Source organism: Antechinus flavipes, chromosome 5 (genome assembly GCF_016432865.1).
Source record: "Antechinus flavipes isolate AdamAnt ecotype Samford, QLD, Australia chromosome 5, AdamAnt_v2, whole genome shotgun sequence".
Taxonomy (NCBI): domain Eukaryota; kingdom Metazoa; phylum Chordata; class Mammalia; order Dasyuromorphia; family Dasyuridae; genus Antechinus; species Antechinus flavipes.
This window is the reverse complement of record NC_067402.1, coordinates 197,933,611-197,959,794: the sequence shown is the minus strand read 5'-3', so window position 1 is coordinate 197,959,794 and position 26,184 is coordinate 197,933,611. Positions and strand designations below refer to the sequence as shown.

General features: G+C 32.7%; 1 protein-coding gene across 3 annotated transcripts in view; it reads left to right on the top strand.

Annotated features, from left to right (window-relative positions):
• The window catches only part of DCP1B (decapping mRNA 1B), an 87,850-nt gene that overhangs the window by 12,443 nt on the left and 49,223 nt on the right, over positions 1-26,184 (top strand). For all 3 annotated transcript variants that reach the window (XR_007947670.1, XM_051961578.1, XM_051961579.1), the window contains one exon: positions 11,473-11,600. Coding sequence is in view for 2 of the 3 variants with exons in the window: in XM_051961578.1 (XP_051817538.1) it covers positions 11,473-11,600 (128 nt within the window). In the remaining variant the exon portion in view is untranslated. The remainder of the gene's footprint in view (positions 1-11,472; positions 11,601-26,184) is intronic.

Below are 26,184 nucleotides of genomic sequence, written 5' to 3'. Positions count from 1 at the left end.
TTTAGAACTGTATAGGATTTATCAGCAGCCACAATAAAAAGGTCCTGGAATGATGTATGCTAGAAATCAAAAGAATGGTGTGTATAGCTAAAAATATATATCCAGCAAAATTATCCTTTGTATTGAATGAAAAAACCAGACATTCAACAAACTTGCAGACTTTCTGGACTTTCAACCATACCTTAACCTAATAGAAAAATTACATATAAGAACTGGGAATTCAACAGACTTGCAAATTTTCAGGACTTTCAACCAAACCTGAACTTAAAAGAAAATTTAATAAATTTAGTAAGAGCCATTTTCAGGGAACTCGACATGAAAAAATTATTTACGTTTTTTTACATGGAAATGTGGATATCATATGTTTAAAATTGATGTCAGTAATTGGATAGCTCAAAAGAAATATTGGGATAGAGTTGAGTATGATCTAATTCTAAAGAGCAAAACTATTTAGGAAAAGGTAAAAATAGTAATTATGTTATACAAATGAGGTAAAAAGGAAGAATTGACAGAGGTGGAAGGAGGGCTCATAGTTCTGAAAACCTACTTGCATCGGGAATGAGTTAAATAAGGAACATTGTGTGTGTGTGTGTGTGTGTGTATGTGTGTGTGTGTGTGTGTGTGAAGAATATAGCATCATCCAAAATCTATAAAGAAATAAGAGGGGGAAGGAATAGGAAAAGGTGGAGTATAGAAGAATATGTAGATTGATAGCAGTGGGACAAGGTATGTAGATCAAAGGGCCAGGGATAAAGTGGGCTATAGAGAAGTATGGAGAGTTATGGTACTAGAACAAGGTATGGGCAAGGGATAAAAGAATAAGATGAAGTATAGAAGGTGAGTGGGGTTAAAGTGGGGAAAAGGGTAGCATACGATAAGGTAGGATATAGAATCCTGTTGTAGATTAACAGGAGTGGGATAATTCCCTTTTTTGTTCCTTCAGATGATTTTTCTATTTAAAATAATTCTTTGGTAATTTGATTTCTTTGGTACTGAATAAATTAATTAAGGTATCATTTTTGTTTTTATTTTATTGGCTCAGCCTTTGTTGTATTTTCACTTATGTCCAACTCTTCCTAACTCCTTTTGGGGTTTTCTTGGCAGAGATAGAGAAATGGTTTGCCATTTTCTCCTGCTCATTTTGCAGATGAGGAAATTGAAGCAAACATTAAGTGTCTTGTTCAATATCACACATCTAATAAATGTCTAAGACTGCATTTGAACTCAGGTTTTCTTGGTTCCAGGCCTGTTACTTTATCCACTATGCCAGCCAGCTGCCTCAACCTACCCAGAAGCAATTAATATGTCTTTAATAGTTTAAATCTGCCTTTTTTTGGGTGAAGACTGCCTTAGCAGTTAGACTCCATAGTCTAACTTTTACTAAACTTTTACTGTCTGTAGTTATTTTGAATGTAAATTTTCTTCTATATCTTTCTGCTGAATGTTGTTAGAATATGTAGAAATGTTGATAATTTGTGTGTTTATTTCATATCCTGTAATTTTGCTGAAGTTAGTTGTTTTGATTAGTTTTTTGGTTGGCTCTTTAGGTTTTTCTAAGTAAACCATCATATCATTGGCAGTAATGATAGTTTTGTTTCCTTATTGCCTATGCTTTTTCTCTCAATATTTTTTTCTTTTCTCATTGTTATGTCTAGCATTTCTAGTGCAATGGTGAATAGGAATAGGGATAACTGACCATCCTTGCTTTACCTCTGATCATATTGGAAAGGCTTCTAGATTATTCATATTATAAAGTATACTTACTTTTGGTTTAAGATAAATTCCAAACTTTCTCTTTTTTTAAAACAAGAATGGATATTATATATTGTCAAAATCTGTTTCTATGTTTTCTGGAATAATGTTTTTGTTTTTAATGTGGTCAATTATGCTTATAGCTTTTCTAATATTAAATTATGCCTATATTCTTGGCATAAATCCAACCTGGTCATAATGTATGATATTTGATATATAGTTCAGTAATCTGCTCATAAGTATTTAGGGTTATTTTTTTCATCAATATTCATTAGGAAAATTGATCTGAAGATTTCTTTTTCCGTTTTGACTCTCTGGTTTAGGTAACAAGATCATATTTGGATCATAGAAGGAATTTGGTAGTATTCCTTCTTGTTTTTTGAGTTTGTATGGTGGTGGTATTAGAATTAGTAGTTTATTAAATGGTTGACAGAGTTTGCTCCAATGGTTTGTTTGGATATTTTTCCCATAAGCAATTCATTTATAACTTGTTCAGGTTTTTTTTTTTCTTTCTAAGACAGGCTTATTTATTTTTATTTTATTTCCCACTCTGTTCATCTGGATAATTTCTATAAATGTTGATCTGTTCCATTAAGATTCTCCTTTTTTTGGCATATATTTGGATGACATAACTCCTAACAATCTAATAATTGCTTTTATTTCATCATAATTACTTGTGAATTTACTTTTTTAAAAAATTTGATATTAATAATTTTGTTTTCTTCTTTTTTTAGACAAATACCTATTGTTTCCTTTTCTTTTTCCAGATAACCAGCTTCTAGTTTTACTAATTAGTTCAATGGGTTTTTTTTATTTTCAATTTGATTCTCCTTCGAATGTCAGTGTGCCTATTCTGTTGTTTTATTGAAGGGTTTTAATTTGTTGGTTTTCTAACTTTTAGTTGTATGCCTAATTTGTTTGTCTGTTCTTTCTTTATCTTATTGAAATAACTGTTTCAAGTTATACATTTCCCTCAATTACTGTTTTGGTTATATCCCACAAATTTTGGTAAGTTGACTCATTATTGTCATCATAATTTTTTTTTTGCTTTTATTTTATTTTATTTTGTTTTTTGGTGAAGCGATCATGGTTACCTGACTTGCTCAAGGTCACACAATAAGTGTCAAGAGGTCACATTTGAATTCAGGTCCTCCTGACTCCAGAGCCAGGGCTCTATCCATTTTCCCACATAACTGCTCTTTATTATTATTATCTTTAGTGGACTTTTAAAAAATTCTTTCTGTGATTTGTTCTTTGGCCTACCCATTCTTTAGAATTAAGTTATTTAGTTTTCAATTAATTTTTAATCTATGCCTCCAAGGGCTTTTATTGCATTATAGTCAGAAAAATGCATTTAATACTTCTGCTTTCTGTAAGATGTTTATACCATAATATATGGTCATTTTCTCTGAAGGCACCATGCATAAGTGAGAAATGACCTGATCATTTCTCTCTTAATCTTCTTTCTCTTTTTCTTTCCCCTGCCTTTTCTTTTAATACTTTCCCCTTCTACTTTTCTCTTGGGTAAAATGAATTTCTGTATCCAACTATATGTATTCTTCCTCCTTGAAGTTCAGATGAAAGTGGGGTCCAAATGTTGTCCATTCCTTTTCTCACTGGCATACAAGCTTTACTTTGCTCACCATTTATGAGAAATAATTTTCCCCCTTCCTCCTCTCCCAGTGTATTCCTCTTCCTTTCCCATCTAGTTTGAGATCATCTAATCATAAAAGAATTATATCCAGACTCCTTCTAAAAACATTGATATAATAAAGTTCTGATATATAAGCAGTTCTTGTGATTTCTCACTCATGCTTACTTTTAATGATATTCTTGAGTTCACTGTTTGAATGTCAAATTTTCCATTTATCTCTGATCTTTATTTCATTAAATATCTATTTCCCTCTAGAATTAACTCACTTTTGCTGGATAGTTATTCTTCATTCTGATTCTAGATCATTTGCCTTTTGGCATATCATATTCCAAGTTTTCCATTCTTTTTTAATAATAGCTACTAAATCTTATATGATCCTTACTGTGATTCCATAGTACTTGAATTTTTTCTTTTAGGTTCCTTGCAATATTTTCTTTTTGACCTGGGACCACCATGCTGTACTTCTGGCCAGCCTTGACTCCCTCATGGTCCCTTTCTGTCTGCCTAGACAGTGCTGTCTAGTTCTGTCTGACTAGAAAAAATGATTCACTCTGACCTTTTTCTTTTGCTTATATGACCAGAATTTAGTTTGATGCATTTTCTAAAGAGTTGTGGAGAAAATGTGTTGGAAGAGTTAAGCAAAAATGCTAACCTTTGCCATCTTGACTCTGTCTCAGCTTACTTCATAAATGCTTTTTAATTGATTGATGATATCTATGTTGGTGAAATAATACTTTTGAAATAAAATTTAAATCTCAATATAAGCTTGTTATTAAGTATGTAACCATTATATTTTAAATAGTTAAAATTTCACCCTTTTGGCAGTTTTAAAAACAAAACATTAAATAAATGTTAAAATATGTTACATTAAGGATGTAGGATTTACAATTAATAAGAGTTTGTACTGCTCAGTAATAATTATTACCATTAGGAAGATTGTTGTCCATATTTGGTATTTTAAAAGGAAGATCTCCCTATTTTTTTTTAATTAAAAAGATCTTGTTTTTCAGAATAGTATCATTAGAATTGGACAAGCTTTTAAAAATTACTATGGATGGAAAGAGGTTTAATTAGAGTGGATTTAGGCAAATGCCATTTAGCATTAATTCTTTCACCTAAAATGTTGCTGAGGTAACGTTGTGAAAATCATTGACAGATCATTATATGCATCCATCATAGATACACATACACATATACATACACTCACACATAGCTGAATCTGGGTAGTGGCAATGAGAATGGAAAGGAGACATGTATTATTGTAGTTATGAAATGTTGTAGATAAAATTCATCAGCAGACAGCCAGCTTATGATCTCTTATAATATACAGGCATTCATTCCCCTAGGTGGCAAAGTACAAAGACAATGTATAAAACATAGTTTTTTTAAAATCATGTCCAAAATGGACCTCAATATATTTTACTTAAACTTGTCCCTTCTTACTTTGATATGAGTGGTGACCACTTTTCACCCAATCTCCCAAAACTACATTGTTAATTTTGAGTTTGTCTTCATATAATCATAAGCCAAATCTGACCGAGTCTATCCTTGTGATATCTTTACCCGTTCTTTTACAATCCAAATTTTATGCCACCTTTTTCAGGAAGACTTCACTTATTCTCTTACTTATTATGATCTTCCCCCTCTTTGGAGTTCACATAGCATTTTTTATATGATTTTGTATTATTTTTGTATGTGTCACCCACTTATTATACTATAAATTCTATGAGGGCAGACTGTATCTGAGCTAAATTCTGTTGTCGTTCTCTCTGTCTCTGTCTCTCTCTCCTAGAAAAGTTCTTTGCATGCAGTGAAGATATTTAAATGTTTGTTTATTGGATTGAATTGATTGATCTGTTCTGTACTTTTAAGGATCTTACAAACTAGGAAGGGTAGAGCAATCTATGTATATGAAAAGATAAATTAAGAATAAAAGATAGCATTTTTAGATGAGTAATATAGAAAACAGCAGTAGTAATAGTTCACTTCATATGGTGATTGAAAGTTTTTAAAGACTTTCATATAAGTTATTTCTTTTGAACCTCACAGTCTAAAGTAAGTTTTATAGAGTTCAGTGGATGAAGAAATCATTGAGGGTTGGTAGGATTTAAGTTATACCTTGAGGGATGTGTAAAACTTATATAAATTGAGAGGTAGGGAGAAAACATTTTTGTTAGGAAGATTGACAAGAGGTAGAATAGGAACATAGGTATATATTCAGAAATGGTGAATTTAGTTGCAACAGTGGTTTCCTGTTGGAAAATAGATGGGGAAAAGACAAGAAAAACAGGTAGAGATCAGATTATGGATAATCTTAGAGGAAAATCTAAAGGGTTTGGATTTTCTAGGTTAATGGTCTCCAAACACTTATCAGTAAAAATAATTTAGAGCATGTTTGTTTACTTATTTATAAATTGCAGTTAATTCTCATATTTCATGGTAGTTATTTTCTATTAAATTTCCTTGAACACTGAAATATTGAATCCTGAATCATTGATCCCAGGAGAAATCCATTGAAATTCTTGGAAGTCTCGGGTCACAACATTTATATTATCACTTTCCAGAGCTGCCTCATATACAGATTGGCGAATTTCCTCTTCCTTTTTCTGGATGTACTATATTGTTAATTCATTAATTTTGAACTCAAAGACAAGAGCACTGAAACTCATGCCTAAACAAAGTTTAGCTAACATTTATTTTCACCTAAAGGTACATCACAGCCTTCTTGTGCGTAGGGACAATAGACAGCAAAATCTCTAAACAGCCAAACGTAACACAAAAAGACAAAAATAGTAGTAGCACTAAATATACCATGAAAAAGGATACTTGTTTATAGTACCAAAGTTGAAACAAGAACACAGAGAATGTTTTTGCCTCGTTTGACCTCAGTTGGACACACATATGCCATGTAAATCACATTTTTTGCTATTCTGTATATGTCCATAAATAAAGCAGAAAGTACCATGAATACTGATTTGGATGTTACAAATTTTAGCAAATAGGAGAATCTGCAATTATAGAATCCATTAATAGTGAAGATTAATTGTATATACCTATACTGTCCAACTAATAATTATATGCATTATAAAGCTTTCACACACACAAAAATATAGAAATTAATATGTTAGACATCTTTTCTTAATACCTCTTCCTCTACTGTATCAAATGAAGAGGTGACTTTTCTCCTAGCCAACCCCCACCCCCCTCACTCTCTCTCTCTTTCTCTCTGTCTTTCTCTGTCTCTCTGTGTGTCTATCTCTGTCTCTGCCTCTGTGTGTCTCTCTGTTTGTCTCTCTCTCTCTCTGTATATATATATACACATATATTTGCTGTCTTCTCCAACAGGTTGCCTGTAGTATTACCCATATTCCATCTCTAATCTTTAATCTCTATCTATTGGCTCCCTCCTTGTTCCCTATAAATGGTCCTTTGTCTCACCCATTCTTCATAGAGTCTCTGTTGTTCCTCCCATACTCATTATCCATCATCCTATCTCTCCTCATCTCATCTATATTCTTTGAGGAAGTCATCTATACTTGGCGTCTTTGTTTCCTCTCTACTTGCTCTTTTCTAAACTCTTTACCGTCTTGTTTCTGACCTTACTATTCAATTGGAAATGCATTTTCCAAAATTACTAACAATCTATTAATCACAAATCTAAGGAACTTATCTCAGATTTTACTGTTCTGCAACATTTAACAACATTGAACATCACCTCCTGTATACCTCTCTCCCTTTTAGGTTTTTCTGACCCCTAATTGTTCTTCATCATAATTTTCATTCTCTATACCCCTTAATTCTCTCCTAGATCATCACCCTTACACTGACTACATTCTCTTCCCTTTTTAGTCTCTACCTTGGTAAGTCAGTTCAGCACTATACAATCTTCATTTCAGCAAGTCCTTTTTCTTTTGTCAAATCAGTTTGCTTAGTTCTACTTTCCATAGCAACTATTCCAAACCTTTTCTTTCCTCAAACCTTCCACATCATTTCCACTCACCCTTTTACCTTAGAATCTTCCTCATACAGTACATAAAAAAAAATAAATAAATAACTGATCCCATATGTTGAGGACTCTCTCTCTTCTGCATCACCATCATTCAGACATCTTTAAATCTCCACTATCTCCTCTTTCAATCCAGTCTTAGGTTAAGAGGTTGGGGGGAGGGGGGGGGGACCCAAGTAAAACAAACAAGGCATGAGTTGTTGATCTCATTCTATCCTAACCTTTCCAGCAAATTGCCTCCATCATTATTCCCCTATTCCTATAATTATTCTGTCTTTACTTTATTAACTGGCTCCTTCACAAACATGCCAATATGTTCCCCATCCTTAAAAAAACGTTATTGTTCCAAACATTCCACAGGCTATAGTCCTATATCTTTTTCTCTTTGTTGTGGCTCAACTCCTTGAGAAAAAATCTTTTGAGTCATCTTCATTTCATTTTGCTCTCCTATGACCTCTGTTATATAGTTTCTGGCCTCATTGTTCAACTGTATTGACCAATTATATCTTTTTTTCTCCAGTTATCTCTTAATTGCCAAATAAAAAAGAAGAAAATAACACAAATGTACAAAACCATCTATAGCTGTTGTAATATGTCAAAGAATTAGAAACTAAGGAAGTATCTTTTAATTGAGGAACTCTGAACAGATTCTGCAATGTGATTATAATGAATTACTATTGTGCCATAAGACATTATAAAAAGGATGATTTCATAGAAATCTGGGAATGCTTGTATGAATTGATGCAAAGCAAAGTATATAGAGCAAGATGAAAACTGTATATGCTAACACAATTTTGTAAAGGTGAATAACTTTGAGGATTAGTGTCATGTCCATCCATGATTCCAGAGGATTGGTGATGAAGCATGCTACTCACTAGATGAACTCATGGCCAGTATGTGAATCAGTTTTGCTCTACCATGCATTGTTGTTATAAGATTTTTTTTTCTTTTGAGGTGTGGAAAAGGGAAAGAAAGAAAATGTGTTTAAGTTGAAGAAAAAAAAATTTAAGTTTCTTCTAAAGAGAAAACATTTTGCTATTTTTCAAATGCCTGAAGAAATCAAATTCTACCTCTTATGGGAGGGAGCTAATTTAATTCTTTAATCTTTTTCTTGCTCTTTGTTATTTCATTTTGTGATTTCTTTTTTATAATGCAGAATATGTAGAGATAACCATTAGTAAAGTTGATGCCTCTAGAAAACTGAGGTCAATTTACGTCATTATTAAAGTGAGAGCCTTTTGGGGCAAAGTGTATAATGATATAAAATGCTAAACTTTTTTCTTAGATAAGATAGAATTGCTAGAGGTGTTTTTCAAATATTAAGCTAATGGCTCATTTGTTAGTGACTAAAACCTCTTTTTTTTTTGGCTAATAATTTTGTAGAATTTGATATCATGGCTAATTTCTATTGTTTCAGCTTCACACTGTAATCTTGAGGTGTTTTTACTTGTAACCAAAAGGTCCACATGGAATCCCAACAAGGGATAAAAAAATGAATATATAGTTAATTAAAGCTTGAGTTCTGTTTAATTTGAATCTCTTCTTAAAATTAAATACCTTTGATTGAAAGAAAAAAACTTGTATAATCACCTTTTCAAGCAACTCAGATTTTCCTTTATTTTAAATTGTGGGAAATTTAGTTCCTAAAGATATTTGGATTGGATTATTTATGTTTTAATTTTATAATGCCTCTTGGCACACACAGTAACTTCTTGTATATTTTTCCTCAAAGAAATTTCACATCTTCCAATTTTAATCAAGCACTTAAATGATACCGTTATGGTAACAAACCAACCTATAGATAACGTAATTTAGTGATTATTATCTTCAAGATAATTATGCTAAGCATTCTTGAGGGTACAAAAAAGACAGTGTATTTAAGAAACAACTCTTGTTTGTGATCTTAACTATTTTGTGATCTTACTGATGGGGTACCCTTGTACCCCAAATGATTCCTACATATTCTGCATATCAATGTCCTTCCGTATGTTCACTAGCAGGTAGTGTGTTGAGAACTTTCCATATTCTAACATCATAAGGATAATAATGAGTTCATAGGTTATCTTTTGGTTTTCTCTCATTTTTACCTTTTCCAGTCAGTGTTCTTTTTCTTTAAAACATTTTCATGACATTTTAATTCTATTTTCCTTTTATAGTGCTCAGCTTACTCATAGCTACTATGCTCCTTTCTATTACTCTTTGAATGTTACTCGATTTCATTTTGGTAATTGTGGCATTTCATGAGTCAGTGCTGGTATTGATATTAAAAATATGAACCAGTTCTTGAAAAGCAGTTCATCCTTTTCTCTACTTCCTTTTTAATTCTGAGCCCAATTCGTTTTCTATTTGCAATGATTGTGTAGTAAATACACATATACACATATTGAAAGACATACGCTATAAATTGTAATTCGAACTGCATTTCATAATCTGAACGATAGACATTTGCAGCTTGATTAGTGCAAATGAGAAATCCCCTGTATAGATTACATGTATTTGAATTTGCACTACTTGAAGTTATAGTTATATAATATTATAGTTCAATGGAAATATACAGTATGAATTCAAATAATGCAACCATTTCAGAGGAATTCTTGATGTGCACTGATCAGGACCTGCCTGTATTCAGCTATTTGGTTATTCCTGTGTAGCTAGTTAACTTAAACTTTTTTGAGTGGTTTTTGACTTTGTCCAGGATTTTTTGTGTTTCATTTGCAAAATATTATCTGTACACAATAGCATCTGGAATCACTTTTACTTGGCTTCTGTAGTAGATCACCCCAATCACTTTGGGATTTTAATGCTTTGGTGAACATATGATTCCCTTATTTGTACTTGAAGATCAGAAGGTTATTATTAAATAAGGATATTTTTATCGTATAGTTATAAGGAATCTTGTATAAAATTGACATGTGCTTAAGAGAAGCCTCATAGCAAAAGTAAGCGCAATAAAATCTGGTATTTCCTATCTCTTTCAGTCAGTGTTATGTAGATAAAGTAGTTTATTGTAAAATATCACATAAGAAAACTTTTCTGCTCCTTTCTCACATCTTCATCAATTATGCCCTCAAATTTGTCCATAAATATTAACATTCTCCTTTTCTATTATGAATTTAACTAACATTAGCATTTCATATAGAGGAATAGAAAAGAGGATTATATGTGAAACTATGTGAGGATTATTTTCATAAAAATTTTATATTAATGGGAAAATAATAGAACATACACATATAAAATTTATGTGAGATTATTTTCAAGGGAAAATATTAATTAACAAATAAATGGCATAAAAATAAGCACTATATTCCAGATGTATTAGGATATAAACACCAAGAATTAAGAAATGTCACTTATATCTGGTCAAAGAAATATTGATAAAGGAAAAAAAGTTAATCTAAGGCACAAGTAATTTACCTTGGCATCCATGGACCTCTTAGGGTCTGTGAATAGATTTTAATGGTCTTTACAGTTGAATAGGGAAAATGACATCATTTTTTCAAAATAATTGATACTCTTTGTAATCTTATATATATTATTTTATGCATTTAAAAACAATTCTGAGAAGGGGTCCATAGATTTCGCCAGATAATCAGAGGCTCCATACACAAAAGTTAAGAACACTTGATCTATGGTTTTTATTTCTTTGTTTTTGCAAGGTAATTGGAAATAACTGACTTGCCCAAGGTCACACAGCTAGTAAGTCAAATGTGTGAGGCTGGATTGGAACTAAATCCTCCTGATTCCAGGATTAGTGCTCTATCTATTACCTTACCTCGTTCTTCTCCCCTACCCTCCAATTTCTCTCGATCTCTAATTAAATTACATGAATAGAATCAGAAAGGTTGTGACTTGCCAAAGTAAAACTGCACTATAATAATTTTCCCCTGAGGCAATTGTGGTTAAGTGACTTGCCCAGGGTCACATAGCTAGGAAGTTTTAAGTGTATGAGACCAGATTTGAACTCGGGGCCTCCTGACATCAACGCTGGTGCTCTATCCACTGCACTGTCTAGCTACTCTATAATAAATTTAGAACAACTTTTTCTTCTGATGATTTTCAGATCAGCTTCTCCCAAGCATGGATTCACCATTATGAATAGGCTGAGCATGGAAAACAGGACTGAACCCATCACAAAAGACCTGGATTTCCAACTTCAGGATCCTTTTCTTCTATACAGGAATGCCAGATGTGAGTAACAATCTCAATACCTTAGGGAATTGTTTCTTTTGACATTGTAGTGTGTGTTTTAAATCGTACTATGAAAAACTTTGTTGCTTTATGTCAGTGGTTTGCCTGCTCAACATTGATTAGCTTAAGAAATGCATACCTATTTTTCCCCCTCATCTTTATAGATCATTATTAGAATGTGATATATATGTATCAAGTTATCCTCAATGAAAATATCAGATAGAAACAGGTAGCCTTTAATAAACATTTTTCCATAGCAAGACCCATCCTTACTTACAACTATATAGACCACATTGTGTTTATCAATTACAAAATAATAAAGTATATATATTTTTAAAGCATTTGACTCAGCAAGTAAAACAAAAGTTCTCTAACAAGGAATCTGTCATGCATATGTTAAAATCATACAAGATTTGTTGACAAGGACAGTCACAAAGATTCACTGAATCAATAAGCAATAAGCTAGCCTCACCTCCTTATTTTCTCACATACCCCCATTTCTAATCATTTATTAAGATTTGATAATTCTATATTCTCCTTATCTCCCGTACCTTCCCACTTCTTTCTGCTCATTCAGCCATCACTCTAATCAGCTTTTCATCACTTCCTATCATTACCTACTGTGGTAGCATCTTGGTTGAGCTTTCTCCTATTCTCTCTCAAATCATCTTCCACGCAGCTTCTAAATTGATAATCTTAGGTACAGGTCTGATTTCTTACTACAGGCTTAATTAAGGGAATAACTTCTTTCTTGAAGGAATATCCAAGAAGACATTTTAAATATTATGATATAAGTTTCCTGCAGTTATATCACTTTATCCTGTGATGGTTTTGGAGACCTAATTAACTTAAATCTAATCTGAACCAGATTAATTCTTGCTTATGAAACAGAACTACACATAGTTATAACAGAAAATGGAGTTACTGGTTTTAGCAGGTGATACTCTATCTGATGTATCACTACCAAGCGTCACTGCATTGATAGAATGCTGTCTTTGAAACATATGGGAAGTGAAAACAAAACCGAAGGGGGTTTTTGTTTCTTTTAATAATTAAGAATTTTTTTAACACTATCATATCATCAAAGCAGAATTAATTAACTGCATAAATCTGGTCAAATTTTAGTTCAAATAATTATCTCCTACCTACCAAAAAAAATCTTTCTTTTTTTTTCCTGTTCTCAATATATTCTTGTATCTCTTCTAACAAGCTATCTTTGACCATTGGGCAGCTCAGAAGAAAAATTATAAATCAGTAGCCAAGCCATTTACAAAGAATAAGAAAATATATGTGCATGTGTATGTATGTCACATACACACATACACAAACACACATATGTGATACTCATTTATATGTTATTTATAAATATTTACATGTTTAATAACTTTGCAAGTAGGGTTTTTTTTTTAACCTAATAGCCAATAAATATATTTTTTAACTATCCTTCATCCTTAAGCCCAGGCTCTTGTCTTTTTTTTAAACTATTGAGTACTTGAAAGTATAGTATTAGTTACCCTATATCACTTTAATAATAAATTTGCTAATCCAAAAATTGTTTCTATTTGGCTTTACAATTTTATATTTCTGTATAGAATCAGTGTGATATAGTGAATAGACAAATAGCCTTTAAGCCAGGGTTCAAACTCTGCCTCTGATATAAATAGCTTATGAGTCTCTGAGAAAGTCTCTCATTCATTAATCTCTCATTGTTCCCAAAATACTAAGACATTAAGTTCCAGAGAAGGGGTTGACCTTCTGAGAGTTTCCTTATTTATAATTCTCTGTATTCATGAAAATACAGATCTAGTCTCTATTCCTAGATATTTATGGATTTATCCCTTATTGTTGCTTGATGTAGGACTTGATACTTTAGAAGTAATGTCATTATATTGTAGACTTGACTTAAAAACAAGCTAATATAGCTTTCCGTAGAGTATCCTTTGCTTAGAATTCTGTTCTGTTCCCTACTACATGCCGAAGTAGTACCACTTCATAAATAAATACAAAGCAACAACATGAATTGAGCTGTCTAGTTTACCCTTCAACTTGATAGTGGAGTTAATTAAAGTGTTTTGGCTTTAAAGACCTTCTGTGTCCTGCATGCTACATGGAGGAATAAAAATAAAAAGATCTCAAAATTTTTCAGGACAGGATTTTGTCATCTAATCTGATTAGTCATATTAGAAAAAAAAATCGAGACTATATTAATAATAATAATCTGCTTATAGATAATTGAGAATTTATTGCATTTTTCTAGGTTGCTTAGTGTTATTATAAGGGCATGAAAGTGAATAGTGACTACAAATACCTGGCTTAAACATTTTCCCTTGGAATATTTTTCTCACTAGATAGGATCTGCACCACTGAATAGAAGTCATTTAAGTATGTTTACTTGAATTCCTGAGAAATAAGGAATAAGGAGATTAGCATTTCAAATTTAGTACAAATCTTGAAGGAATATTAAAAATTTGCTAATTTTTTAAAAATCTTCCTCTTTTTCTTTAAAAAAATCTTCTTGGAGAAAGAAAGGAAGGGCTAGAGAGAAATTTAGGTGATTTAAAAACAAAAGCTATCAGTAAACATTTATTTAAAAATATAAATCCAGATATTTGGATTTTGTTATTCATTTTCTTTTCCTTTTCACACTTGTAAAGAAGATGAAAAAAAACACAGAAATCTGATCAATATACCAAAAATCTGATATGACATGTTCCATACCTGTCAATCCCCCTACCTTCTGCTAAGAAGTTGGGGAGAGTTTTTTAATATCTCTTCTTTGGGGCCAATCTTATTCTTTTACATTTTGCAACATTCATTATCAATTACTAACATGATAGTTCTTTCCATTTATTTTGTTATCATTATGTAAGTTTTTTCTTGGCTCTTCTTCACTTTACATCAGTGCATATAAGTCTCTATGTTTCTGCTGAATTCATCATATTCATTTCTTATTGCACAGTAATATCCCATTACATTTATATGCTACAATTTATTTAGCCATTCTTTAATCAACAGGCATTTACTTTGCTTCCAGTTCTTTGCTACCACAAAAAATGTTCTTTCAAATGTTTTGGTATGTATGTCCAAACATTTCATATTTTAAAAGCCCCTTAGGAAATTCCCAAGAGGCAGTATGACAATAGATAGCTATATTTTGAAGTCAGAAAAATCTGGGTTCAAGTATCACATGACACATACTAACTTTGTGACCCTAGACATATCACTCAGTACTTTAGATAAACTTCGTAGCATCATCAATGGAGGACCCCCCTCACCAGCAACTCTAATCATTATGAATTTAATCAATCTAGTCAATATGAATTTAATAAGTTTCTACTATGTGTCAGGAACTGTGCTAGACCCTGAGGATATAAAGACCAAAGTGGAAATAGTCTCTGTTCTCAAGGAATTTGCATTTAAACTTGAGGAAATAATAACCATACATAAATTGGTAGAGAATAGATGAGGCAATTTGGGGAAAGGTAAGCCAGTAACATCTGGCCAATTAGAAAAGGCCTCATGAAGAAGGTAGTACATGTCCCAAACTGTGAAGGGAATTTTTACTTCCAAGAAAAAGTGAGGGGTGATATATGCAGGCTTGAAATGGGAGATGGAATGCTGCGTATTGAGAAGCCAGCACAAAGACCAATGGTTGGACCCTGGGATGTGTGGAATGGAATATGGGAGACCTTCTTTTTGGTTAAGCTTGGAATCTAAATAAACGATTCCTTCGTTTAGTGTTCCATTCTAGATCAACCTTTTTTCAGGGATTTCCAGGACTGGGTCTGGAGTCTCCCTCTTGTTACAGAATCTCTCTGTGGCAAGAAAAGCAGAGGTTCTTCCCCTGATGGTACTCTTAGGAATACTGTTGTGCTGGGTTTCCACTATCAATTTCAGGGACTGTTCGGGCTGAAGTTTGCATTCCTCCCACAGTTCCTTGAATTGTGCCTATGGAGTTTCTGGACCATGCCTAGAGCTTCCTTTAGTTGCTTTCCCTAATAGTCTTAAGGCTGGCTTCAGGCTCTGTTTCCCTAGAGCATTTGCCTAGAATTTGAAATGCCCTAAGGATTTTGAGAAAGCATCATGCCCTTTCTAGCTGGGCAGAAAGTGCCATACTGAGTCTATTCAGAAAGTTACTCTTCTGCTAGCTCCATTCAAAGAAGGTTCAGACTGGGCTAAGCTGGGTTTGGTAGTGCTGAGCTCATACAGGGATTATCCTAAAGGTGTGTGGGGGTCTAGATAGTATGTCCTGCCCTCTGCACTTAGCTATCTGCCTACCTAGTTGTATCTCTCATAGGATTTCTTTAGGATTCTGGAGTATCCTTTCTTGATTTCTACATTGAGTGGGAAAATCTATATATGAGTATGAGTTGTACATCTCTAATCCCCAGAATGTTTTTAGAGAATCTAGAATATACAGTCTCTCGAGGACTACTTTGGCCACATCCCAAAAGTTTTGGTATATTGTTTCCTTTCCATTTTCTTTGATGAAATTTTCTGTTTCTATGGTTTATTCTTTGATTCACAAATTTAATTTTTAATCCTGTCTTCAAAGACTCTTCATTGAATATAATTTTATTGGGTGTGGTCAGTAAAGTATGGTTTAACATTTCTGTTAATAATAGATTTTTGTTAGGTTTTATTTGGTTCTAATATACAATCAGTTTTTGTAAATGTGTCACATAGTAATGAGAAATATACATCTTCATTTCTGTTCCCATTTAGTAATTGTTAGAGAGCTATCATATCTAACTTTAATAAAATCTTTTTCAGGATCTTAACTTTTTCTTGTTTTTATCTTATTTTCTATATTTATCTGTCTAAAAGAGGTCCATTCAAATTTCTTTCACATTGTCTACTTTTTCTGTAATTTTTTTCTTTTAGTACATTAATTGCTATTCCATTTAACACATTTATATTTTGTATTGATATTATTTTATTGTATATAGTGCTTTCAAATATAATGTAATTTGTCAATATGATTTATCTCAATCTTGTTTAGTTTTCCTGGTTCTTGTCTCAAATCACGGTTGCTATTTAGGCTTTTTTTTTTTTTTTTTTTTTAGGTCACTTGAAGTATTACGTATTCTTCTCCTCTCTTTTAATTCTGTTTAATTCAAGGACTTTTTCTTATAAGTAATATATTGATTGATTTGGCTTTCTTAATCCATTCTACTGCCTGCTTCCATTATATAGATGATTTCATTCCTTTAATATCTATTTCCTTCCATTCTATTCTCATACTTCTATGTCTTTCCTTCTTCCTACCCTCCTTTTTACAAAGAAAGTAACGAGAGAAGAGTTTCTTTCAACACTACTTTTTACAAAACCCTTTGTTCTTCCCTGCCTCTAATCTCTGATCAACAATATTTAACACTTTTTTCTTTCCTTTTAATTTGCCCTTTTTGGGTCAGATGACCAAATAAGAAGGAGAACTAGACATGTTCTGTGATCCTCATGACTTCTCAAACATGTCCAAAATAGGAATTATACACAAGAGATAAAACAATTTCTCCATGATCTAGGACACCAAGAACCTTTACTGAGGTAAAAACTTGATGAACTAATATCAGAGAATGTTAATCCTTAACCCCTAACATACTTGTTCATTATCCTCTCCTCCATCACCCACCATGCTTTGGTAGGCTGTGCAGGCTTGCAACAGAACTTAACTCAACCCATCTTCCTCTCAGTGCCTCAAAAAACTAAAAGGCAGAAACTTATTCTGATTAGGTTATCAATGAGCTCAGCAAAAAGAACTGACAAACAGAAGTAGAGAAAACCAGGATAAGATGCTTCTGTGTTTGACCTTATTACAGTTCACTGATGCTTAGGAAAGGACCCAGAATTCAGCTGACTTGAATTCTGTCCCACAGAAGTCACCTGGGTCAGTGGTTGAAGCTATGGAAATATGAATTATACAGACCTTCAAGAAGAGGGTGAAACTGTTGTAAATTCTAATCTCCAGGGAAATCATAATCAAACTGGAGGAGGAGTTCAGTTGAATGAAAAAAAGACAAATTACCAAAGCCCTCAAGAAAAAAAAACTCAGTTGAAGACTTTGAAAATAGCAGATACACCAATAGGAAAGATTTTAATAAGATACAAGCAAATGGCATCCAGATGAGGGAGAGTCCAAATATTTATAAATAAATTTTGCAAAAGAAAATTAATTGGGACTTGATGGAGCTGACAACCCTGTGGATTTCCAAGAAATCAATAAACAACAGCATAATGTTCTTACATGGTTTAAAAGAGAAATAAGAATTGTGAAAATAGGCTATATGGCCTATGCGACAATATATGATTGGCAGAGTAGAAAACATGGACTCTATGGTGCCAGGTCTAACTAAGAATAATTCATTGCAAATGCAAATAAACAGAAATGAAGCCTACTCTGGAAGAGGAAAAACATCAAGCAATAACATGATTTCCATACATATAAAACATGTTGATCTCAAAGACAGAACATACAGGGGGGGCAAAGTAAAGGTTTCTCTAGAGAATATGATCAAGTCAAAAAAACCTTTTAATTGTAACCAACTTTCCAAAGTGAGGGGCCATTTTGCTTGTGACATATTCCATCTAGGTTCTCCCCTTTCTCGGAGTCATTTCCCTTCTCTTCTCCCTACCTATTTCCTCACCGAACAGAATGTATTTTAAGTTCTTTCTCTGTGGTTCGAGTTCCCAGATCACTTCTTCTCCTTCCTTTGTGTCTTTGTTTTCTCATCCTCTTTGTTTCTATTTAAAAATCATTACAGCAGAACAAAACCATCCTTCCACTGTATGATTTACTTTTAATTACTTCTATGACACTTGGAAGACATTAGAAGTTTGAGGTATGAGAATACAAACATTTCTTCATGATGGTGTTGTTTAGCTCTTTTCATCATGTCTGACACTTGGTGATCACTTAGGGGGATTTTCTTGGCAAAAAGTAGAGCAGTTTGTCATTTCCTTTACAGATGAAGAAACTTAGGGCAAACAGGGTGAAGTGACTTGACCAGGGTCATATGGATAAGAAATAATCTGAGGCCAGATTTGAACCAAGATCTTCCTGACTTTTATCATCTGTACCTTCTCTTCATACAGTCCCTTTCTGTTTCTCAAGTTCACCTTGTTAGGTTTCTCTTTACTCTTGTGTTTGCATTTCAGAATTTCTTTCAAATACTTGATATAGTTTAGAGAAAAAAATTCAAAAGGAACAAAAAAAATAACTGTAAGAATATATAAACTACTTGGGAATCTACTTGCCAGGAATTATAGGAAACAGAAACTATGTGAATACAAGTACAAAGTACTCTTTATAAAAATAGGTAGATTGAGCCAATATGATAAAAATGTCAGTACGATCTAAATCAATTTACTTAATCATGATGTACTAATCAGACTAAAATAAATAAGTAATAAAATTTTTAAAGATGTAATTCACCTGGATGAACAAAAAGTCAAGAATCTCAAGGGAAACAATAAATAAAATTAAGAAGGAGGCTTAAATTAACAAATTTCAAACTATATTACAAAGTAGTAAATTTCAAAATGCTTTACTGCTAACAAACAGTGCTCTAAAAAGCAACCTTTGGAGAGAAACAATCTAGTGATTTCTCTTTCATGTGCTATAGCCAAAGTTACTGAAGACCTAGGGAAAAAAATATTACCACTTAAGTCTTTGACATTGCTAAATAGTTCATTGTGAAACTTCATAAGATTTTATCAGTGGAAATGATATTTAAGAGGAGGCATTATTATTTGCCTTTCTAAAGCACTTTAAGGATAATAGATCTTTTTCATTTGACTTGCAACTGAAACCTTCTGTTGTTTTTCCCATTAGATTATAAACTTCTTGAAGAAAGGAACTACCTTGTTTTTCTGTATCTCTCAATCTGCTTACCACAATACTTTACACTTAATAAATATTTAACAAATGCCTTTTTTCATTCATTCATTAATAGATCAACATCTCTCATTGGATACTAAGATAAGTTCCAAATTGATATATGATTTAGATATAGTAACCTAAAATTAGAGGAGCAAAGACAATAGTCTTTAACAGAACTATGGATAGGGAAGTGTCTGTGACCAAAGAATATAGAAAATCATAAAAGATTAAATGGATGGTTTTTGTTAAATAAAATGTAAAAATTTGTGTACAGAGAAAACCAATTTGGCTATAATTTAAAGGGAAACAGGTAACTGGTAATAAAAATCTTTATAGCATGTTTCTCTCACAAAGTTATCATTTCCATGATATATTTGGAGTGATTCAAATTTATAAGAAGAAAAGGCATTCCTTAACTGATCAAAGGATATGATCAAAAGATATTTGGTCAATATTTGGCAAAAGTTATGATCAGACAATTTTCAGAGGAAGAAATCCAGCCTGTCAATAGTCATATAAAACATATTCCAGATACCTAATAATTAAAGAAATGCAAATGAAAACAACTGAAGTTTTATGTCATAGCTATCATATTGATAAAATTGACAAAAAAGGAAAATAACAAACATTCAAAGGACTGTGGGGAAAAACGCATACATTAATACAAAATTAATAGAGCTATAAAACTGTTCTAGCCATTCTGGAAAGAAATTTGGAGCTTTGCCCCCAAAATTACTTAATTGTGAATATTTTCTGACCTAATCATACCACTGCTAGGTCTATATCCCAAAGAGATCAGAGAGAGCAGCATAGGTACAAAAAATATCTTGGTTCACAGTGCCACTTGAGGTTCCAGATGTCCAAAGGCACTCATCTTTGACTTGACACTGCATTTGTCTGAATTTCCCTGGTAAAATCTCATACTTATTTTCGAAAGGTTCCAGTGTTCCTTTGTGGCAACTTGGCAGGATGAAGATATTTCTTAATCATTATTGACCTATGGCACTTTTTTGGTCTTTGCTAGTCTGAGAATTAGGTTACTCAGCTGCCATTTAGTTCATCCTGACCAGAAGAGCCCTTAAATTTCTATCTGTTGTTTAAAGCCTAATTTAAATGCTACATCTTTTTCAAAAACTTCTGGGATATCTTCAATAGTAATGTCCTTCCCTTGGATTTTATTTAGTACAAAGTAGAAAATAAGATTATAACATTGGATAGAGAGCCTCAAAGTCAGGAATAACTCGATTCAAATCAGCTCTGTCAACTAGATGAATCTCTTAACCTTTTGTTTTCTTAGGCAGATCTCTAAGACTTAACTTTCAGAATAATTGCTAATCTCTATTGGTAGAAGGAGAGAAAAAGAGAATACATATTTACATGGCACCTTTACTATGTATATACAGGTTTATAGGTGTTATATACTTTTACTATGCTAAGCACTTTTTACAAATATTATGTCTTTTGTTCCTTACAGTTGTTCTGGAAGATAAATGCTGTAATCTCCATTTTATAGATGAAAAAACTGAGCAGGCAAATGAAATATATTTTCCAGGGTAACAAAGCTAGTGTGTTTTCTGAGGCTGAATTTGAACTCAGGTCTTTCTAATTCCAAACTTAACATTCTGTCCAGTTTGCAACTAACTACCTTTAGAGGACCTTAAACTTAGTTCTAGAAGTGATATCAGAAGACCAGTTTCCTCATTTAACAGATGAAGAAATTCCAGCATGGAGAGCTCAAAAACCTTAATCAGATCACAGCCCTTAAGTGTTTGAGACATGATTTGAATTGTGGTTGTCCTGACCACCAGTACTATTGCTTTCTCTCCAGCCATGTGAGATAGTTATCAGTATATAGCAGCAGGACCCAAACTCAAAACTTTGGACTGTTTTTTGTTCGGTCTGTCAGGTTGAGTTGGCTTCATTGACTAGACAACTGCCAAAAAATAGTTAAGTTCTTAGAAACTTCAGTGATCATGTATTCATAATTTACTACAGTATTTTAGGAAATTACTGTGCCAGATGATTGAGCACTTGACGTAAATTTTCTGACTTAAATGCTAAAAAGTCTAATTTTAATTTGAGTAAATTTCTTATTTTAAAAGGAGCAAGCTTTTATTATTTGAGTATCTGGTCATTTTGTAGTTTAAGACTATATGACTGGATTTGGAGTTTTCCTGAGTAAGACTCATTTGAGATAAAATGATGTCAAAAAACTGTTGGAGTAACTTAAGAATACACAAATGTGCATGTGTATGCATACATACAGAGTTGACATTGGCCACCCATATGTAAATATATATGTTTACATGTTAGTGTTAATTCTCTTCTATCTAGATTAATAAAGGTTATGAAAATAGTATTGTTAGTACACATGTTTCAAATAATTTATGAGATATGAACCAGGAAAAGGGAGGAATAGCAGACAGAACTACTAACAATACAGGTATGGTTGTACATTATTTTGTGTCTTCACTTAGACTTATTAATAATACTTTTTATTAGTCAAAAAAATCTAAAGATTTAACAATACATAATGAGCATGATATTTCTTATAACTTTCAATGATACTCACTCTACTAACTCCTCTCTTTTCTTCCAAAGAATACCTATAAGCCATCCTTTCACTTATCTGTAACTTCCTGCTTGACTTTACTTGTCAGAATTGATAGAATTCAGCTCCTCTAATAGGATCTTCACTCCTTGGTCATTGGACAAAGCTCTCTCATCAAGAGTACCAACAGCCTAATTAAAGTTTATTGAAAATCTTATAAACTATGTGATTCTTAGCCTCTATTGCCCCTCACTTCCATACTGTTCTGTTTACGATCACTATAGATATGTGAGCCATATAGAACCAACAGCTTTTTAAAAACTTTTTCTTTATTTTACAGGTTTTTCCACAACCAAAAAATTCTTTATCATGTAACCAAACTATTGGTGATAGATATCTTTGTGATTAGCTAGGTTATTTTTAAGACAAAAAAGTTGTTCATTTTTTTCCCCCTGAAACCATTATTTCATGGGACATAAACTCATAGATGAAATTTTGTAAAAAGACCATTATAGAAATAATTGAAACTTATAATGTCAATTGATAAAGATGAAGTGATAAAGAAATTCTGTGAAGAATTTGATAAGATGCTTCAAGTCAAAAAGGCACATACTCTGAAACTTTGTGACTTCAATGCAAAGGTAGGAAAAAGTGAGAATATAGAGAAATATATGGGAAAGGAGAGAAATGTGAGAAAGAAGAAAGATTATAACATAAATGCTTTCTTTAAAAAAGATTTGATAGGCCCTGGACATATAAGTTATTAAATAATATAAAGAATAAAAGTGATTGTACTTTGACAGAAGAAGTTTTACCGTAAATGTAGGGATTATTTTGAATTTACTCTTTGAAATGTCAGACTATCAATTCACCAAAACTAAAATCTGAATTTATAATATACAAGAAGAATAGCAATGAGGAAAAAATTTTTTCAAAGGGAAATGGACAGCAGAAATGATATTGTTGCAATCTATAATAATTTCATCCAGAACTAAACTAGCATAAATCAATTGCTACTAAGGAACTCCCCCCCCAAAAAAAAATCCCACAAAACCAAAACAAAACAGAAAGGACTTTAGTCAATAAATAAATAAATACATATAAATAAATAAACAAATGAAAAATATAAACAAATAAAGGACCTAAGTCAATAAACATTTGACTTAACAAGAGTCAGATGGATGCCAAAAAAACACCACAGGTTAGAATATAAACTTGTATAGAATATAAAAGAGACAATAGTGGGAGATTGTGAGAGAAAGAATCACTTCAGGGCAAATACAGTCTAAACAAAGCCTTGCAAGGTATGCTTCTAGCTCTGCACCAAGGGCCAAAGATAAAAACAGAAAGGACAACAAGCAGAAGAAAAATAAAAATAATTTGCAGAAGTTCTAATAGCAAGCTCTATTAGGCTAGTAGAACCACTAAGACTTTAGCATCAAAATCCTCAAATGCCTTCAGAAGGAAAAATGCATTAAAGAAAACCAAGACATCACTAGACAATTAGAGAAATCCATTGTAGAGGGGACAAGATTACGAGGGCCTTGAAGGATTGATATACAAGGTATCTAAAATAGAGAATTCAAAAGATATGGGGGAGAAAAATATTGGATTTTTCTTATTAAACAATAGATAGAGGATAATGGAAACATGACAGAGTAGGTCAGAAAATTTCAAGCTCTCCAGATTTCCCTCACAAACAGAACAAATTTGTGCCTCAGGGTGAACATAGACTGGCAAAATATCAAAAAGACTTACGACAGAACAGGGGTTTTCCTGGGATAACCTGAAGGAAAAAAAAAAAAAAAAAAACAAAGACTACTATCCTGGGATTAATCAGTGTGGAGTGCAAACACTTCTGGTCTAGCTCCATATAAACAGCAAATGGGAGTCCTGGGGCTAGCTGGGTTTGACTGGAGCTTCAACCCAAACCACAAAAACTTTCACCTCCCAGACAGCATGGGTCTGAGTCCAGGAAAATTGAGCAAACCTCAACTTGATCAGAAATTCCAAGCCCAGCTTTGCTGCTGAGACAAGGCCCAGAAGGAACCAGCTCAGTGAGTACAGGGGCAGTTGGACTGGAACACTCCTGTCTGCAGACACTTGCAGGAGGATGGAATTTTGAGTTTGGAGTTCCAGGTCAGACGGGAGAGCTGAAGTGAAGTTAGAGGCACCATCCCTCCCACTCCAAGATTAAAGGTGCTTACAACAGACAAAAAAGAAAGAACCTAATCAAAAACTTACTATGGGAATCAGGAAGACTAAGGTTCATCTTCAGAGGAGAACAGTGAATTGAAAGAAAGCTTCTTTTACCCCATAGAATAAGGTTAAATGGCTCCCTGCCCAAAGAGAACTTATAGAAGAACTCAGAAAAGATTTTAAAAAACAAAAACCATCCAAGAAAAGCAAGATGATGAAAAAACAAGTTAACCAAGTAGAAAAGGAGATAGAGCTTTAAAGGACAAAATAATTATTTGAAAATTAGAATTGGTATAGACCAATCTCCCAAATGAATATTGATGCTAAAATCTTAAATAAAAGATTACAAAAAAATCATCCCCAGGATAATACACTATGACCAAGTAGGATTTATACTAGAGCTGGTTCAATATTAGGAAAACTATTAGCATAATTGACTATATCAATAACCAAACTAACAAAAACCATATGATCATCTCAATAGATGCAGAAAAAGCATTTGGTAAAATCCAACATCCGTTCCTAATAAAAACACTTGAGAGGATAGGAATAAATGGACTTTTACTTAAAATTGTCTGGAGCATATATTTAAAACCATTAGTAAGCATCATATGCAATGGGGAAAAACTGGAACCTTTCCCAGTAAGATCAGGAGTGAAACAAGGTTGCCTACTATCACCATTATTAGTCAATATTGTATTAGAAACGCTAGCCTCATCAATAAGAGTTGAGAAAGAGATTAAAGGAATTAGAGTAGGTAATGAGGAAACCAAACTATCACTCTTTGCAGATGATATGATGGTGTACTTAGAGAACCCCAGAGATTCTACTAAAAAGCTATTAGAAATAATTCATAACTTTAGCAAAGTTGCAGGATACAAAATAAATCCACATAAATCCTCAGCATTTTTATACATCACCAACAAAATCCAACAGCAAGATATACAAAGAGAAATTCCATTCAAAATAACTGTCGATAGCATAAAATATTTGGGAATCTACCAAAGGAAAGTCAGGAATTATATGAGCAAAATTACAAAACACTTTCCACACAAATAAAGTCAGATTTAAGTAATTGGAAAAATATCAAGTCTTGGAGAGGCCAAGCGAATATAACAAAGATGACAGTACTCTCTAAACTAATCTGTTTATTTAGTGCTATACCAATGAGACTCTCAAGAAACTATTTTAATGACCTAGAAAAAATAACAACAAAATTCATATGGAATAACAAAAGGTCGAGAATTTCAAGGGAATTGAAAAAAAAAAAATCAAACGAAGGTGGCCTAGCTGTACCTGACCTAAAACTATATTATAAAGCAGCAGTCACCAAAACCATTTGATATTGGTTAAGAAATAGATTAGTTGATCAGTGGAATAGGTTAGGTTCACAAGACAAAATAGTCAATAACTATAGCAATCTAGTATTTGACAAACCAAAGATCCCAACTTTTGGGATAAGAATTCATTATTTGACAAAAACTGCTGGGAAAACTGGAAATTAATATGGCAGAAATTAGGCATGGACCCAAACTTAACACTGTACAGCAAGATAAGATCAAAATGGGTCCATGATTTAGGCATAAAGAATGAGATCATAAATAAATTAGAGGAACATATGATAGTTTACCTCTCAGACTTGTGGAAGAGGAAGGAATTTGTGACCAAAGAAGAACTAGAGATCATCATTGATGACAAAATAGAGAATTTTGATTACATTGAAAATTAGAATTGGGTTATAAAGTAATGGAATATTATAATTCTTTTTTTAAAAAAATGATAAATAAGCTGATTTTAGAAAGGCTTGGAAAGATTTATATGAACTGTTTCTGAGAGGAACAAGCAGAACCAGGAATACATTGTACACAATAACAGCAAGATTGTCCAACAATCAACTATGAAAGATTTGGTTCTTCTCAGTTGTCCATTGATCCAAGGCAATCCCAATAAACTTT